Source organism: Diceros bicornis, chromosome 5 (assembly GCF_020826845.1).
Source record: "Diceros bicornis minor isolate mBicDic1 chromosome 5, mDicBic1.mat.cur, whole genome shotgun sequence".
Classification (NCBI taxonomy): Eukaryota; Metazoa; Chordata; class Mammalia; order Perissodactyla; family Rhinocerotidae; genus Diceros; species Diceros bicornis.
Window position 1 is genome coordinate 41154210 of NC_080744.1, and position 15174 is coordinate 41169383.

At 36.9% G+C, this 15174-nt stretch overlaps 1 protein-coding gene across 2 annotated transcripts in view; it reads left to right on the forward strand.

The window, feature by feature from the left end:
* WDR76 (WD repeat domain 76) overlaps positions 1-14845 on the forward strand; it is a 53649-nt gene extending 38804 nt beyond the window's left edge. For both annotated transcript variants that reach the window (XM_058541456.1, XM_058541455.1), the window contains 4 exons: positions 4958-5175; positions 5752-5904; positions 7545-7598; positions 12504-14845. In XM_058541456.1, coding sequence (XP_058397439.1) covers positions 4958-5175; positions 5752-5904; positions 7545-7598; positions 12504-12759 — 681 coding nt within the window. In that variant the 3' untranslated portion in view covers positions 12760-14845. The remainder of the gene's footprint in view (positions 1-4957; positions 5176-5751; positions 5905-7544; positions 7599-12503) is intronic.
* The last annotated feature ends 329 nt before the right edge of the window (positions 14846-15174 follow it).

A 15174-nucleotide genomic window follows, 5' to 3' on the forward strand; every position in this document is an offset into this window, starting at 1 on the left:
GTAGGCCAGAAACTTCCAAACGCCTGGGGAATCTTCACAATATTGGATCCCAGTGATTACGTTTTGGTCTACTACTTAAATATCTGCTACTTAATGCTTGCAACAAACATATCATTTGAGGTGAACTTGCAGATTTACTTAACTGTATCGGATTTCCTCAATAAGGGAATTCTTACAAATCAAACTTTTTTTTTAATAGAGATTTTAATCTTTATGAAACTTAGGATGGTTTAGATGTAGGTTTTCATCCTTTATCTTATTTCGAATGAGACTTTTAAAGTTTTTAGAGGTCCTCAGTATAAGAGCAATTTATATGTGATGGACAATGAAGAGAACAGGGTACTCATCACTGAAGTTGCTTTGTAAATACTAATTTATGATCTAATTTTATGCCTTAATTTTTTATATAAGCAGTACTCAAAATGAACAGATTCTGATGTCTTTGTAATTATCCTAATATTCCATGTACAGATGATTCATAATTATCTTTAAAAGAGTTTTAAAATAATCGTTTTAATAATTATAGTATAGTACGTACCTGCTTTTGTTTTGTTTTTCACTGTATTCCTAAAATGATCTTTCTTTTTTTTTTTTATAATTTTATTTATTTATTTTTTTCCCCCAAAGCCCCAGTAGATAGTTGTATGTCATAGTTGAACATCCTTCTAGTTGCTGTATGTGGGACGCGGCCTCAGCAGGGTCGGACAAACGGTGCGTTGGTGTGCGCCGGGGATCTGAACCTGGGCCGCCAGCAGCGGAGCGCACGCACCCAACCGCTAAGCCACGGGCCGGCCCTAAAATGATCTTTCTTAAAATTGGGGAAGGTTTTTCTCCCTGTTGAGAGCTAATAGTTTTTGGGTTTTCTTTTTTTTTTTTAATTTTTTTTTTTTTTTATAATTTTATTTATTTTTCCCCCAAAGCCCCAGTAGATAGTTGTACGACATAGCTGCACATCCTTCTAGTTGCTGTATGTGGGACGTGGCCTCAGCATGGCCGGAGAAGCGATGCACTGGTGGGCGCAGGGAATCCGAACCCGGGCCTCCAGCAGCGGAGCGTGTGCACTCAACCACTAAGCCACAGGGCCGGCCCTTGGGTTTTGTTTTAAAAGGGAGGATGTTTAAGTCCCTTGAGGTCTGTTTATAACCATATGAAAAAAGACTTTTCAAGACTATTAATGTGTTGCTGGTCAGAGACTTGATTTCTTAATTACTGACAATTAGAAGAAACAGTTCCTTTTCTTATCAGTATCTTTGCTTCTTTTTTTCTTATAATTTTTATTTCTAGCTTTTTAAAAATAGGTTTTTAAGAGCAACATTGATATTTCAAATCCTTTTTAGAAATAAATGCGCTATCAATTGTGGATTAAATGAGATAATTTTTGTGAAAAGTATTCTTTAAACTGTTTAATGGTAGCACTTTGGTTATTAATGCACAACTATGTAGTTATCTATGCAAGTCATGTTTTGTTTTGTATTTGTTTATATTCTTACAAGAAGGTTGGAGTTTGAAATTTAAAGGTACATCTGTATTTTATCAGCCACTTAATAACTGATTGTACTTATTTTTTTAAACAACTTTGCCAAAATAGAATTCACATACCACACAATTCACCCATTTAAAGTGTAAAATCCAATGGTTTTTAGTATATTTACAGAGTTGTGAAACCATTACCACAATCTAATTTTAGAATATTTTCTTCTCCCCAAAAAGAAACTCCTTGCCCATTAGCAGATACTCCCAGTTTTCCCCTCCTTCCAACCCTAGGCAACAACTGATCTATATAGATCTGCCTGTTTCTGTCTCTATCGATTTGCCTGTACTGGACATTTCATATAAATGGAATCATACAATTTGTAGTCTTTTGTGACTGGCTTCTTTTGCTAACAAAATGTTTTAAGGTTCATGCATGTTGTAGAATGTGTCAGTACTTCATTCTTTTTTTATGGGTGAAGAATATTCCATTGTGTGGATAGACCATATTTTACTCATCCATTCATTAGTTGATGAACATTTGGGTTGTTTGCATTTTTTACTATTGCAAATAATGCTGTTATTTGTGCAAAAGTTTTGTGTGGACATATGCTTTCATTTCTCTTGGGTATATACCTATATATACCCAATATGGGAATTGCTGGGTCATATGGTAACTCTATGGTTAACATTTTGAGGAACTGCCAAACTGTTTTCCAGACTGGCTTCACCATTTTACGTACGCATCAGCAATGTAGGAGAGTTCCAGTTTCACCACATCCTTGCCAAAACTTGTTATCATTGGTTAGTATAGCCATCCTAGTGGGTATGAAGTGGTATCTCATGTGGGTTTTTTTTTTTTTTAATTATTTATTTATTTATTCCCCCAAAGCCCCAGTAGATAGTTGCATGCCACAGCTGCACATCCTTCCAGTTGTTGCAAGTGGGACACGGCCTCAGCATGGCTGGAGAAGCGGCGCATCGGTGCGCGCCTGGGACCCGAACCCGGCAGCCAGCAGCGGAGCGCGCGCACCCAACCGCTAAGCCACGGGGCCGGCCCTCTCATGTGGTTTTGATTTGCATTTCCCTAATGATTAATGATGCTGAGCATCTTTTCATCGGCTTATTGGCCATTTGTATTTCTTTAGAGAAATCTCTATTTGGATCCTTTGCCTATTTTTTAATTGGGTTATCTGTCTTTTTAGTATAGAGTTGTACGAGTTCTCCATTTATTTATTTTTTTAAGTCAGGTTTATTGAGGTATAAGTTACATACAGTAAAATTTACCCTTTTAGGTGTACAGTTCTATGAGTTTTGGAAAATTGTCTGTACCTGTGTGACCACGACCACAATCAAGGTATAGAAAATTTTCATCACCCAAAAAAATTACCTCATGACCGTTTGTAGTCAGTCTCCTCTCCCTTCCCGAAGCCCGTGGCAACCACTGATGTGATTACTGTCTTGATAATTTTGCCTGTTTCAGAATATTAAGTAAATGGAATCATACAGTATGTAACTTTTTGTCTGGCTTCTTGTACTTAATGCTTTTAAGATTCATCCATGATGTTGCATGTATCAGTAATTTGCATTACTGATTGAACTATTGATACTACTCATTGAACAATTACCTTGTGTTAGGCATTAACCTGAGTGTGCTTTATATATATATATTATTAAGCCTTATAACACCCTATGAAATAGGTAATGTTATCCCCATTTAACAACTGAAAAAACTGAGGTAAAGATGTTTATTACCTTGCTCAAGGCTGTAAATGGAAGAACGAGAATTTGCACTTGGGTCTGTCTGACTCTAAAGCCCCTGCACTTAACTATTTTAATATACTGACTGAATACTTCAAGTTTCATTTGTGTATATTGGGCTTTTTTGTGTGTGTGTGTGGGCTGGGATGCCTTTGGTATATTAATTTGTTAATCTCAGTTTATAATAATACTTGTTATTAAAAATAAAAAGCAGCAATTCATGATTCAGTGATTAGAATTGTGGTCACTCTCCCTTAGTTGAATACTGACACATTCTGCAACATTTGTTTTTTCCTTATATGTGTGAGCCCTGAACCCAAAGTGATAGTGCTGTGGATTATAAGTGATTAAAAAATTATAATAATACATGCTCATGATAAAATATTTACAATAAATAGGGTATGCAAGGTAAATCTGCCCTTCCCCCATTCCCACTCTTCAGAAGTAACCCTTGTATCTTTTGGGTATGCTTCCAGAAAGTAGACATATACTTACAAGCATATAGATATAGATTTTTTTCTTTGCACTTACGGATTCATACATACATACTTTTTTGCAACTTGCTTTTTAAATTTTATTTATTTATTTATTTTTCCCACAAAGCCCCAGTGGATAGTTGTATGTCATAGCTGCACATCCTTCTAGTTGCTGTATGTGGGACGCAGCCTCAGCATGGCCAGAGAAGTGGTGCGTCGGTGCGCGCCCGGGATCCGAACCCGGGCCGCCAGCAGCGGAGCGCGCGCACCTAACCACTAAGCCACGGGGCCGGCCCGCAACTTGCTTTTTTAACTTAAAAAATACCTTGGACAGGGCCAGCCCAGGTGGCGTAGTGGTTAAGTTCACACACTCCACTTCAGCATCCCGGGGTTCATGAGTTTGGATCCTGGGGGCAGACCTATGCGCCACTCATCAAGCCATGCTGTGGCAGCGTCCCACATACAAAATAGAGGAAGATGGGCACAGATATTATTAGCTCAGGGCTAATCTTCCCCAGCAAAAAGAGGAGGATTGGCAACAGATGTCAGCTCAGGGCCAATCTTCCTCACCAAAAAAAAAAATACTTGGACAGTTAGTAATACAAATCTACCTCATTCTTTTTAGCATTGCACGGTATTTCAAAGTAGAGATGTACTGTCATTTATTTAACCAGATCTCTTTTGGTGGACATTTAGGTTACTTCTTATTGCTATTATAAGCAGCCTTGCAGCAGGCATCCTTATATAGATCTTAGTGAAATTATTTGGTATAAGCATTAAATATTTTGATAGATTGTACCCTGATTGGCTGTCAAAAATTTGTACCTATTTACATTTCCATCAAAAATAGGTGAGCATTCGGCCATATATCTTGGACTTGGTTGGCAAAGTTACTTGGTATATGAAGATATTTCAGTTGGGTAGAATTCAGATTCAACCCATTTCCTAGTAAATTTCACAGAGCAGACCTGCATCTGAGGTTTGCTGGATTTAAGAGATTTGAGATGTAGCCCTGACATGGGTGGATGGGCCATTTGATGCTAGGCAAGTCTCACAGCTGATCAGTGTCTTAGTTTCCATCTCCGTGAAAGTGGATGATCATTTTGCCCTGTGCTTCCTGTGGGGATGAGGGGAGGATAAATGAGGTTATTTGGGTAAGGTGTTTTATAACTCTTTTACCAAAGAATTTATGCATTGGCTTTCTTTAAAAGAAGAGTGTTATATAAGTTGATTGTTACTTATATCCTTAGGTGTACAGAGACGAAAGAAGTAGCTTTTCCTCCTTTGACTTCTTGGCAGAAGATGCCTCCACTTTAATAGTAGGACACTGGGATGGAAGTTTGTCATTGGTGGATAGACGGACACCTGGAACTTCTTATGAGAAACTTATCAGTTCTTCTTTGAGAAAAATAAGAACTGTTCATGTCCATCCAGTGCATAGACAGTATTTCATCACTGCAGGATTGAGGTATGTTCTTCATAAAATTTCATGATTTTGGCCTTTTAATGTTAGAAATAATGTTTTAATTTGGTTGCGAAAGACTTTGTGAATACCCACAGGCCAAATAATTTTCCTTTCTATACCAACTGAAGGTTTTTTTTTTTTAGTGTGATTTTTTTTTTAAATGAGAGATTCTTTTGGATTTAGTAACAAGTGAAAGTATTGAAACAAATACACATTTTTGTTTTCCTTGGTATCATATGCATTTACTTCTAGTCTTTTGAGAAAGCTTGTAAAAAAAAATTATATGTGACCTATGACTTGTTGGTCTGTGTTAACTTTTTTCTTGGAGAGATGAGAAAACCAACTAGAATCTTGTCTCTTTGCACCCACTGGTTACATATATATGCTATGGTTTTGAAATTTTTCTAATTTTTTTTTATCTATACCAATGTTTATAAAATTAATACAGAAGATTAGAGGGTTCTATCTTAACTTTTCTTCAATGTAATGAGTATTTGAATGTCTAATTTATGTTCAGCCTATTCTAGAGGCTTACTACATGGACTGTGGCAACACTGAGAATTATTCCTCCCATTACAGGGATATTCATATTTATGATGCAAGGCGCCTGACTCCCAGGGGAAACCAGCCTTTGATTTCTTTGACTGAACACACAAAGAGCATCGCTTCTGCCTATTTTTCACCTCTTACTGGTAACAGAGTAGTGACCACATGTGCTGATTGTAAGCTGAGGTAAATTGGGAAGACAGATATGTTGTTATGTTGTTAAGGAATCTCAAGAGTTTGTAGTTACTGTGTCAGTAAACCAGTAGCTTTGTTTACTGTTTTTCCTTATTAAATTGCTAGTGTTATTGTTTTGTAGCCACATCTAGGTTCCTGAGATCAATGGCTTGTACTTAATGACTTTTCAGCAGTTTTGGGGTCTCGAAATTTCCTTGAGATTGACAAAGAAGCTTTGTAGCTACCCTGGGGAGTCGATGTCAGGCTTCCCTTTCAGCACTGGATCATCCCAGAAATCCCGATGAAACCGGGCTTAGGATATCTTGGAAGGGAGATAATTTTAGTTTAGGGAGAAGCTCTGACTTTGGGGATAGTAGGGTTTACTCCATGAGTGAGGTGCTGAATGAAAGTTGCAGAGCCCCAGGCCCTGAGCAGGCAGAAAAGATAGCAAAAACTGGGCTTCTGTACAAACTACTGGATATAGTTTTATGGTTTTAGCTTTGGTACCTTTCTATAGCTACTTCCTAAAAATGGATTTAAAAATGTAATGTAAACCAGTTGGACCAAAAATAGAAAATAATGCCAACAAAAAAAGATGTGGAGAATGTTAAATGCAACCACAAAGGACAATGATTTTATTCTCTTCTAGAACTGATTTTGTTTAACATTGCAAACATTTCTCAATTTATGAGAGTTTTACCTTAAGTGATTTTGGAATTCATTCATTATTCATTCAACAAGTATCTGTTGAATGTATACTGTGGGCCAGGCTCTAGAAAGGCACCTAATTTCTGTTTAGACCCATCTGTTGGGAGAGCATGGTCTGCAATGTGTGTCAGGTGCTCAATTAGTTTCTAGTAAAGTCTGTGAGCATTACTTAGATACCAGGCAGTGGCAGTCCAGTGTCCTCTTTCCACTCACACAGTTTCCTTTGTCTCAAGAGCTACCTATTTGTCCCATTCCTGTTCATTTGTACTGCAAAGTTCACTCTTGTTACATTAGCTGTTAGTGATTTGGCTTTCTAGTAATCTAATTAGACAATAAGCTCTAGTGCCACGAAACTGCACTGGAATAGCTAGGCACAAGGAGAAGGGGGAGGTGGTGGTGACGTGGTTAGTTTCTTTCTGCCTGGGTAGCTGGTGGAGGCTTCTGGATTTCTCCAGCTGCCCCACAAGAACTCCTCCCCATGCTGGCCTGTCTTAGTCTCGCCAGCACCAGGAAATGACACTATCAGACCCTCAACTGGTGAGTCTCATGGGGAAATTGCTCTGGATACATGCATCCACTTTTAGGTTATTTGTGCATTTTCAGACCACATTCCTTATATATTATGTATATGACTGTGAATCTGAATAGTTTTGGAGTCCAGGTTCTCACTTTAGAATGTACATTTTAAGTTTGGAGTAATAGTGTTTAAATAAATTATTTCCACGCTAAACCATATAAACACTGAATTTTATAATATTCCTTGTAACTTTTATTGAATATATTAGCTGAGGTTTGTTAGAACCTGATCCTATATATTTTAAAATAATAATATTTTATATCATGAACCAATGAAAAGCTTGTTAAATACACTGATGTTATTTCAGAAAATTTTCAAGAAACAATAAAAAGAGTGTGTTACTTTATTCTTGATCTTTATTTTGCAGAATCTTTGACAGCAGCCGTATATCCTCTCAGATTCCTCTCCTCACCACCATCAGGTACGTTTCCATATGCCAAATAGTGTAGACTCTGGATTACTATGAGCTATTTGTTGGAGTGCATGCAGTAGACATCTGATTGTCAAAGAGATGTAATAGGCATGATTTTTATTATGTTGTTTAAGTGTCTCAGGTTGCTAGTTCCTATCCTATCCAGAAGGGTTCTTACTTTCAGGTTCCCTGTGTCTGTGAAGAGGTTCAGTCTCTTTTAGTTGGTAGCTATTCTCTGCAGCTGGGTGGTTATTATTTTTTTTTTTGTGAGGAAGATCAACCCTGAGCTAACATCCATGCCAATCCTCCTCTTTTTGCTGAGGAAGACCGGCCGTGAGCTAACATCTATTGCCAATCCTCCTCCTTTTTTTCCCCAAAGCCCCAATAGATAGTTGTATGTCATAGTTGCACATCCTTCTAGTTGCTGTATGTGGGACGCTGCCTCAGCATGGCCCAACAAGCACTGTGTCGGTGCGCGCCCGGGATCCGAACCCCAGGCCACCAGTAGTGGAGCGCGCGCAGTTAACCACTAAGCCACGGGGCCGGCCCCTGGGCGCTTATTTTTGGTTAAGGAGAATGACTTCATTCCGACCTGAATTACTCATGTTATCTTATTAACAAAGACTATAACTACTCACCTGCCAATGAGGCTAGCTGGAGCTCTGTTTATTGGTGCCTGTTTGTTCTGGGCTTAGAGGGCTTCCGCACCTTCTCACTTACTATATTTCTTTGGTTATCCTCTTTTTGCATCTGCTACTTTAATGTATGTATTCTACATCAGACTTTACTCAATGCCTTCTTCCTAGACGTCCCTCTTTATTAATATTTATGAAGCTGGGGACAGGGTGTACAGTATGTTGATTAGTGTTACTTCATGAGTTTTGTAGTCTATAGAGGCTATGTTTAAGTATGTTCATTTCCTTTTTCACAAATTTTCCCCTCTTCATTTCCTTTTTCAAACTTTATTAATTCTAGTTTATTGGTTTCTAATGTGTATTTTTTAAAAAAATTAGGGTGATGATTCTGGAATCAGTAAGAATTTTCATTAAAAATAGGGTCATTGAGTGGCAGTGGGAAATGTGGTTCTCTGTATTCCATACTACTTTAATAAGAGAGGATTGTTAATGGTATTAAGGTATAGAGAATAAAAGGGCAGTACTTTTCTTTTTACTTTGGAGAGCTGTAAAGAGCCCCAAATGTATTTTTTTTTTTTTCGTGAGGAAGATCAGCCCTGAGCTAAGATCTGTGCTAATCCTCCTCTTTTTGCTGAGGAAGACTGGCTCTGAGCTAACATCTATTGCCAATCCTCCTCTTTTTTTTTCCCCCAAAGCCCCAGCAGATAGTTGTATGTCATAGTTGCACATCCTTCCAGTTGCTGCATGTGGGACGCGACCCTAGCATGGTGGGAGAAGCGGTGCGTTGGTGCGCGCCTGGGATCCGAACCCGGGCCGCCAGCAGCGGAGCGTGGGCACTTAACCGCTAAGCCACGGGGCCGGCCCCCCAAATGTATTTTTAAAAACTTTTATTTTATTTTTAGTTGTGGTTATAAACACATAACATTAAATTCACCATCTTAGCCATTTTTAAGTGTACAGTTCAATAGTGTTAGGTATATTCACATTGTTGTGCAACAGGTTTCTAGAACTTTTTCATCTTGCAGGACTGAAACTCTATGTCCATTAAACATTAATTCCTCCTTTGCCCTTTCCCCAGACCTTGGCAACCATCTTTCTACTTTCCATTTCTATGATTTTGACTACTTCAGATACATTATATGAGTGTATCATACAGTATTTGTCATTTTGTGACTGCCTTATTTCACTTAGTGTAATGTCCTCAATGTTCATCCATAATCTAGCAATGTTCATCCCAAATCTCCCTTTTTTAAGGCTGCATAATATTCAATTATATGTATATACTACATTTTCTTTATCCATTCATCTGTTGATGGACATTTGGATTGTTTCTACCTCTTGGCTATTGTATTGAATAATGCTGCAGTGAATATGGGTGTGCAAATATCTCTTTAAGATCCTGCTTTGAATTCTTTTGGTTAAATACTCAGAAGGAGGATTTTGATGGATCATATGGTAATTCTATTTTTAGTTTTTTGAGGAACCTCCATACTGTTTTTCCATAGCAGCTGCACTATTTTACATTCCCACCAACAGTGCACCAGGGTTCTAATTTTTCTGTATATTCATCAACACTTGTTTTCTCTTCTTTTGTTAGTGATTATCCTAATGAGTGTGAAGTAATATCTCATTGTGGTTTTGATTTTCATTTCTCTAATGATTAGTGATGTTGAACATCTTTTCATGTGCTTGTTGGCCATTCTTTTTTTAGGTCGTTTTGGCTATTCATGGTCCCTTAAGCTTCCATGTCAATTCTAGGATTTTTCCCTATTTGTGCAAAAAATGCCATTGGGATTTTGAGAGGAATTGCATTGAATCTCTAGATCACTTTGGGTCCTATGGATATTTTAACAATATTAAGTCTTCCAATCCATGAACACGATGTCTTTCCATTTATTTGTATGTTCTTTGATTTGTTTTAGTAACATTTTATAGTAGCTTTCATCTCCTTGGTTAAATTTATCTTGGTTAATTTATCTTGGTTAAATTTTATTCTTTTTGAGTCTATTGTAAATGGGATTGTTCATTTCCTTTCTGAATTAGTCATTGTTAGTGTGTAGAAATGCAACTATTTTTGGGTGTTGATTTTTGTATCCTCCAACTTTGCTGAAATCATTTTAGTTTTAACAGTTTTTTGTGTGTGTGTGTGGAATCTTTAGGATTTTTTACATACAAGATCATGTCATGCAAACAGATAATTTTACTTCTTCCTTTCTAATTTGGATGCCTTTCATTTCTTTTTCTTCTCTAATTGACTAATTGCTAGTGACTGCTCAGAATGTGTCCCCCTTATCAAATGCTAGTTGGTTTAATGGTGATGCCTCATGTGCAGGATCTGGTTACCTGTGCAGTTGTGAACATCTGGAAGTAAGGCAGATCAGTGTCTCTAGTCCTACCCAGTTTTCTAGTCCTATCAGATTTCCAGTACTATGTTGAATAGAATTGGCCAGAGTGGACATCCTTGCCTTTTTTCTGATCTTAGAGGAAAAGCTTTCAGTCTTTCACTGTTGAGTATGATGTTACCTCTGAGCTTTTCACATATGGCCTTTATTACGTTGAGATAGTTTCCTTCTATTTCTAGTTCATTGAATGTTTTTTTATCATGAAAGGGTATTGAATTTTGTCAAATGATTTTTCTGCATCACTTGAGTTGATCACATTTCATTCTGTTAATGTGGTATACTACATGAATTGAGTTTTGTATGTTGAACCATCTTTGCATTCCAGGTCTAATTCCAACTTGGTCATGGTGTATAATTCTTTTAATATGCTGTTGAATTTGGTTTGGTAGTAGTTTGTTGAGGATTTTTGCATCAATATTCATCAGGGGTATTAGTCTGTAGTTTTCTTTTCTTTTCTTTTTTTGGTGAGGAAGATTGGCCCTGAGCTAACATCTGTGCCAGTCTTCCTCTGTTTTGTATGTGGGAGGCCGCCACAGTGTGGCTTGATGAGCAGTGTGTAGGTCCGTGCCCAGGACCGAACCCATGAACCCTGGGTTGCTGAAGCAGAGCTCGTGAACTTAACCACTACACTACCAGGCTGGCCCCATGTAGTTTTCTTTTCTTATAGGGTCCTTGTCTAGCTTTGGGATCAGGGTAGTTTTGGCCTCATAGAATGAGTTTGGAAGTGTTCCTCTTCAATTCTTCGGAAGAGTTTGAGGAGCATTGGTGTTAATTCTTCTTTAAATGTTTGGTAGAATTCTCCAGTGAAGCCATCTGGTCTTGGGCTTTTTCTTTGGGAGGTTTTTGGTTACTGTTTTAATCCCTTTACTAGTTATAGGTCTATTTAGATTTTCTATTTCTTCATGAGTCAGTCTTGGTAAGTTGTATGTTTCTGGAAATTTATCCATTTCTACTTAGGTTATCCAATTTGTTGGCATATTATTGTTCATGGTATTCTCTTATGATCCTTTTTATTTCTGTGACATCAGTTGTAATATCCCCCCTTTCATTTCTGATTTTAATTATTTGCATTTTCTCTTAATCTAGCTAAGGGCTTGTCAATTTGTTTATCTTTTCAAAAACCTAACTCTTTATTTTTTTCTATTGTTTTTCTGTCCTCTCTTTCATTTATCTCTGTTCTAATCTTTATTATTTCCTTCCTTCTGCTAACTTTTGGTTTAGTTTTTTCTTCTTTTTCTAGTTCGTTGAGGTAGTTAGGTTGTTGATTTTGAGATCTTGCTTCTTTTTTAATGTGTTTACTGCTATAAATTTCCTTCTTAGTATTGCTTTTATAGCATCCCATTGATTCTGGTATGTTGTGTTTTTGTTGTCATTTGTCTGCAGGTATTTTCTAATTTCCCTTTGAGCCCAACATGTATTTTTTACTTTAAAGTTGTATGGAATATAAAATGATTTCAGGGTTTGGTTATCAGGGGAATGCAAATATGGAAAATAGATCATGTTAAAACAGCAATAACCTAGATTATTTCTTATATATAGTGCTTCTATTTGTATGTGCTAAAAAAAAAAAAGGAGAGGAGTCCATTGAGCTAGGAAATAGTGAACAAAAAAAGTGCTGTTTCAGTAGACACTTAATGACCACTGAGCACAAACCACTGTATTCACTGGAGATTCAAAAATGCAGATGTCATCTCTGTTCTGAGTTTCAGTCTTGTAGGAAGAATGAGATTAGGTTGATAGTAACTCAGAAACTTAATGAGAAGAAACTTGGCAGAGAAAATCTGCATTTAGGAGCAGTGCCATCTTTACCCTCTGCCCATTGCTACCTTGAGTTATTTCAAACTTACTATCCTTTAAAAAAATTATTTTTTCACTAGGCACAACACCATCACTGGGCGATGGCTGACCAGGTTCCGAGCTGTGTGGGACCCTAAACAAGAAGACTGTGTCATAGTTGGCAGCATGGCCCATCCACGACGAGTGGAAATCTTCCATGAGACAGGAAAGCAGGTGCATTCTTTTCTTGGTGGAGAATGCCTTGCCTCTGTGTGTTCCATTAATGCTATGCACCCAAGTCAGTATGTTTTGGCTGGAGGTAATTCCAGTGGGAAGATACATGTTTTTATGAATTAAGAAAGTTGTTGAGTTAAAAGTTTAGCAACATCAATTTGTTCAAATTAATCAGTGTCTAAGGAGCCTAGTAATTTGTGTGGCTTAGTCTGTTTACTTGGTAATATGTTCTATTTAGCAAATATAAAATTGCTTTATTAATAAGAACTATGAGCAGAATGTACTTTGAGTAAGGGAGAAGGCTTGGAGGTTGTTTCTGCAGGATGGGGAGGGAATTTAAGGGGAGACTGTGATGCCTTCAGCACTTTTAATCTGGCAATATGTTGAGAAATTATAACATAAATTATAAAGCTTTGAATTCTCAGTATTAAAAGTTTTGTGGTCCTGTGATATGGTTGTGATTCTATAGTGATATAAAGATTTGTAGTTTATTTTATAGTTTGGAGTGAATATTTATTTCTAGACTCACACTGGAAGGGGTCCTGAAAGGTCCTCTAACTCATTGATTTTGTAACTTTTTATTTTTTTAACCAAGAACTGTTTTTTCCCCCTGCCTCTCAATTAAATCTTATGTGAAATCTCAAGATAATTGCTGAGAAGCTTTGGTTCACTTGGGCAGGGCCTGGGTCTGTGTGTGCTGACCCTTTCCCTTCCCCCTCCTCCGGATGGTTCCTGAGACACAGCCCAGGAATCCCAGGGCTCCTAGGCACAGGGTTTGGATCTACTGGATCCCTGAAATCCAGTGTGAGATTGCCTCAGACCAGTGTTTTCCAGACTATGGGTTGTAGCTCTTCACACAAAATCAGTTCAGTGGCCCTGACCAGCATTTAAAAAGATGAAAAGGAAAGCAATAGTAAAGAATAGGAAACATACTTAAAATAAGTATTGTTTTGTGAAACTTAGTTATGTATGCATACATATTTGTAGGTATATATGACTATGTACATTCTGATGTAAAATGTGTTTCTTTATTTCTGTGGTACTGTGGGTCATGGTTAAAGAAGTGAAAGTTTCTGCCTTAGAAGGTCCCAGACAGTCTTATCTGTCCTTGTGTTTAAACTCTCCAGAGGAGATTCAATAGCCTGTTAAGTGAATAGCTTTATTCCTATTCATATTTAGGAGAAACGTTATGAAATAGCACTTCTGGCATTTCTTCATAAAAATATTTTTTTTCAGAAGTTATAGCAAAATTTGAATGTATCTGTTGGAAGGGGAGCTACTAAATCAGTGACTAATATTACCATGTGACATTACCTATCCAACTTTTTTCATTGTTCTTCATTGCCAAACTACTACAGAAAGACTATTGTAAATAGCTTCAGCAATATGTTTGAATTCAAAGAGGAAATATTATCTTCTCATAATTGTATATCACAGAAATAAAGTGACATTTATAATTTCCTTGAAGAATAATTTTTTTCCTATATAATTTCCTTCTCTGTAATTATAATCTAAGTTTTTGAGGCTTAGTTTGTTAATAGGTTGTGGATATTCATAAGAAATAGGAGTTCTCTATTTTCTTGGTGATATGAGTACAAGAATTGATAAGCAAGATGAAAAAAGAGGGATACTCATTTTATTGTGCTTTGATTTATTGCACTTCACAGATATTGTGTTTTTTTTACAAGACCCTTCACCAGCAAAAAGATTACTACTCACTGAAGGCTCAAATGATGGTTAGCATTTTTTAGTAATGATGTATTTTTTAATTAAGGTATGTACATTCTTTTTTTTAGACATAATGATATTGTATTCTTAATAGTATAGTGTAAACATAACTTTTATATGCACTGGGAAACCAAAAAATTCATGTGACTTGCTTTATTGCGACATTTGCTTTATTACAGTGATCTGGAACCAAACCCACTATATCTCTGGGATATGCCTATATTAATTTATGAAATGGAAAGTAAAGCTAAGTGAAGTTGAGTTATATTTAAACTGTCCTGGAAATAGTAAAGAAAGCCTTTAGGCTCCTTTTCTCTTCTATACCACTTAATTTCACAGGTTCTGGAGTGGCTAGTTCTATGGCAGTTATTCTTTCTGTAAGATGTTGAAAACTACTCTTAATCAAATTAGTACCGTCATTTAAGCTTTGAATACTTGGTGGTAATTGCCTGGCTTCTGCAATAAATGTTAGCAAATTCTTGATGTTTCTCACTTTTGTGATTTATTTTGCTATTGTAGCTTCATAAACTGTGCTATTTATATCTAATAACGAAGTTTTATCATCTTGAGGCAACGCAGGAAGGAAGCAAGGAGAGTAAGTGAGGACTTGTTTCTTGGTGATAAGCTCTATAATGGAGTAATTGTTTAAATCTAGAAAGCACATAAAGGAAAATTGTCTCCCTTAGGACATCCTTAAACTGTAATCTGTTGTGAAAGGTACTTCTCCCAGAGTCTCCCTAAAGCTGTATGGCTTCTGTAATTGTGGGTGTATTATGATTGCTCTCTCCCTTCAGGATAAACCGTTTTTCT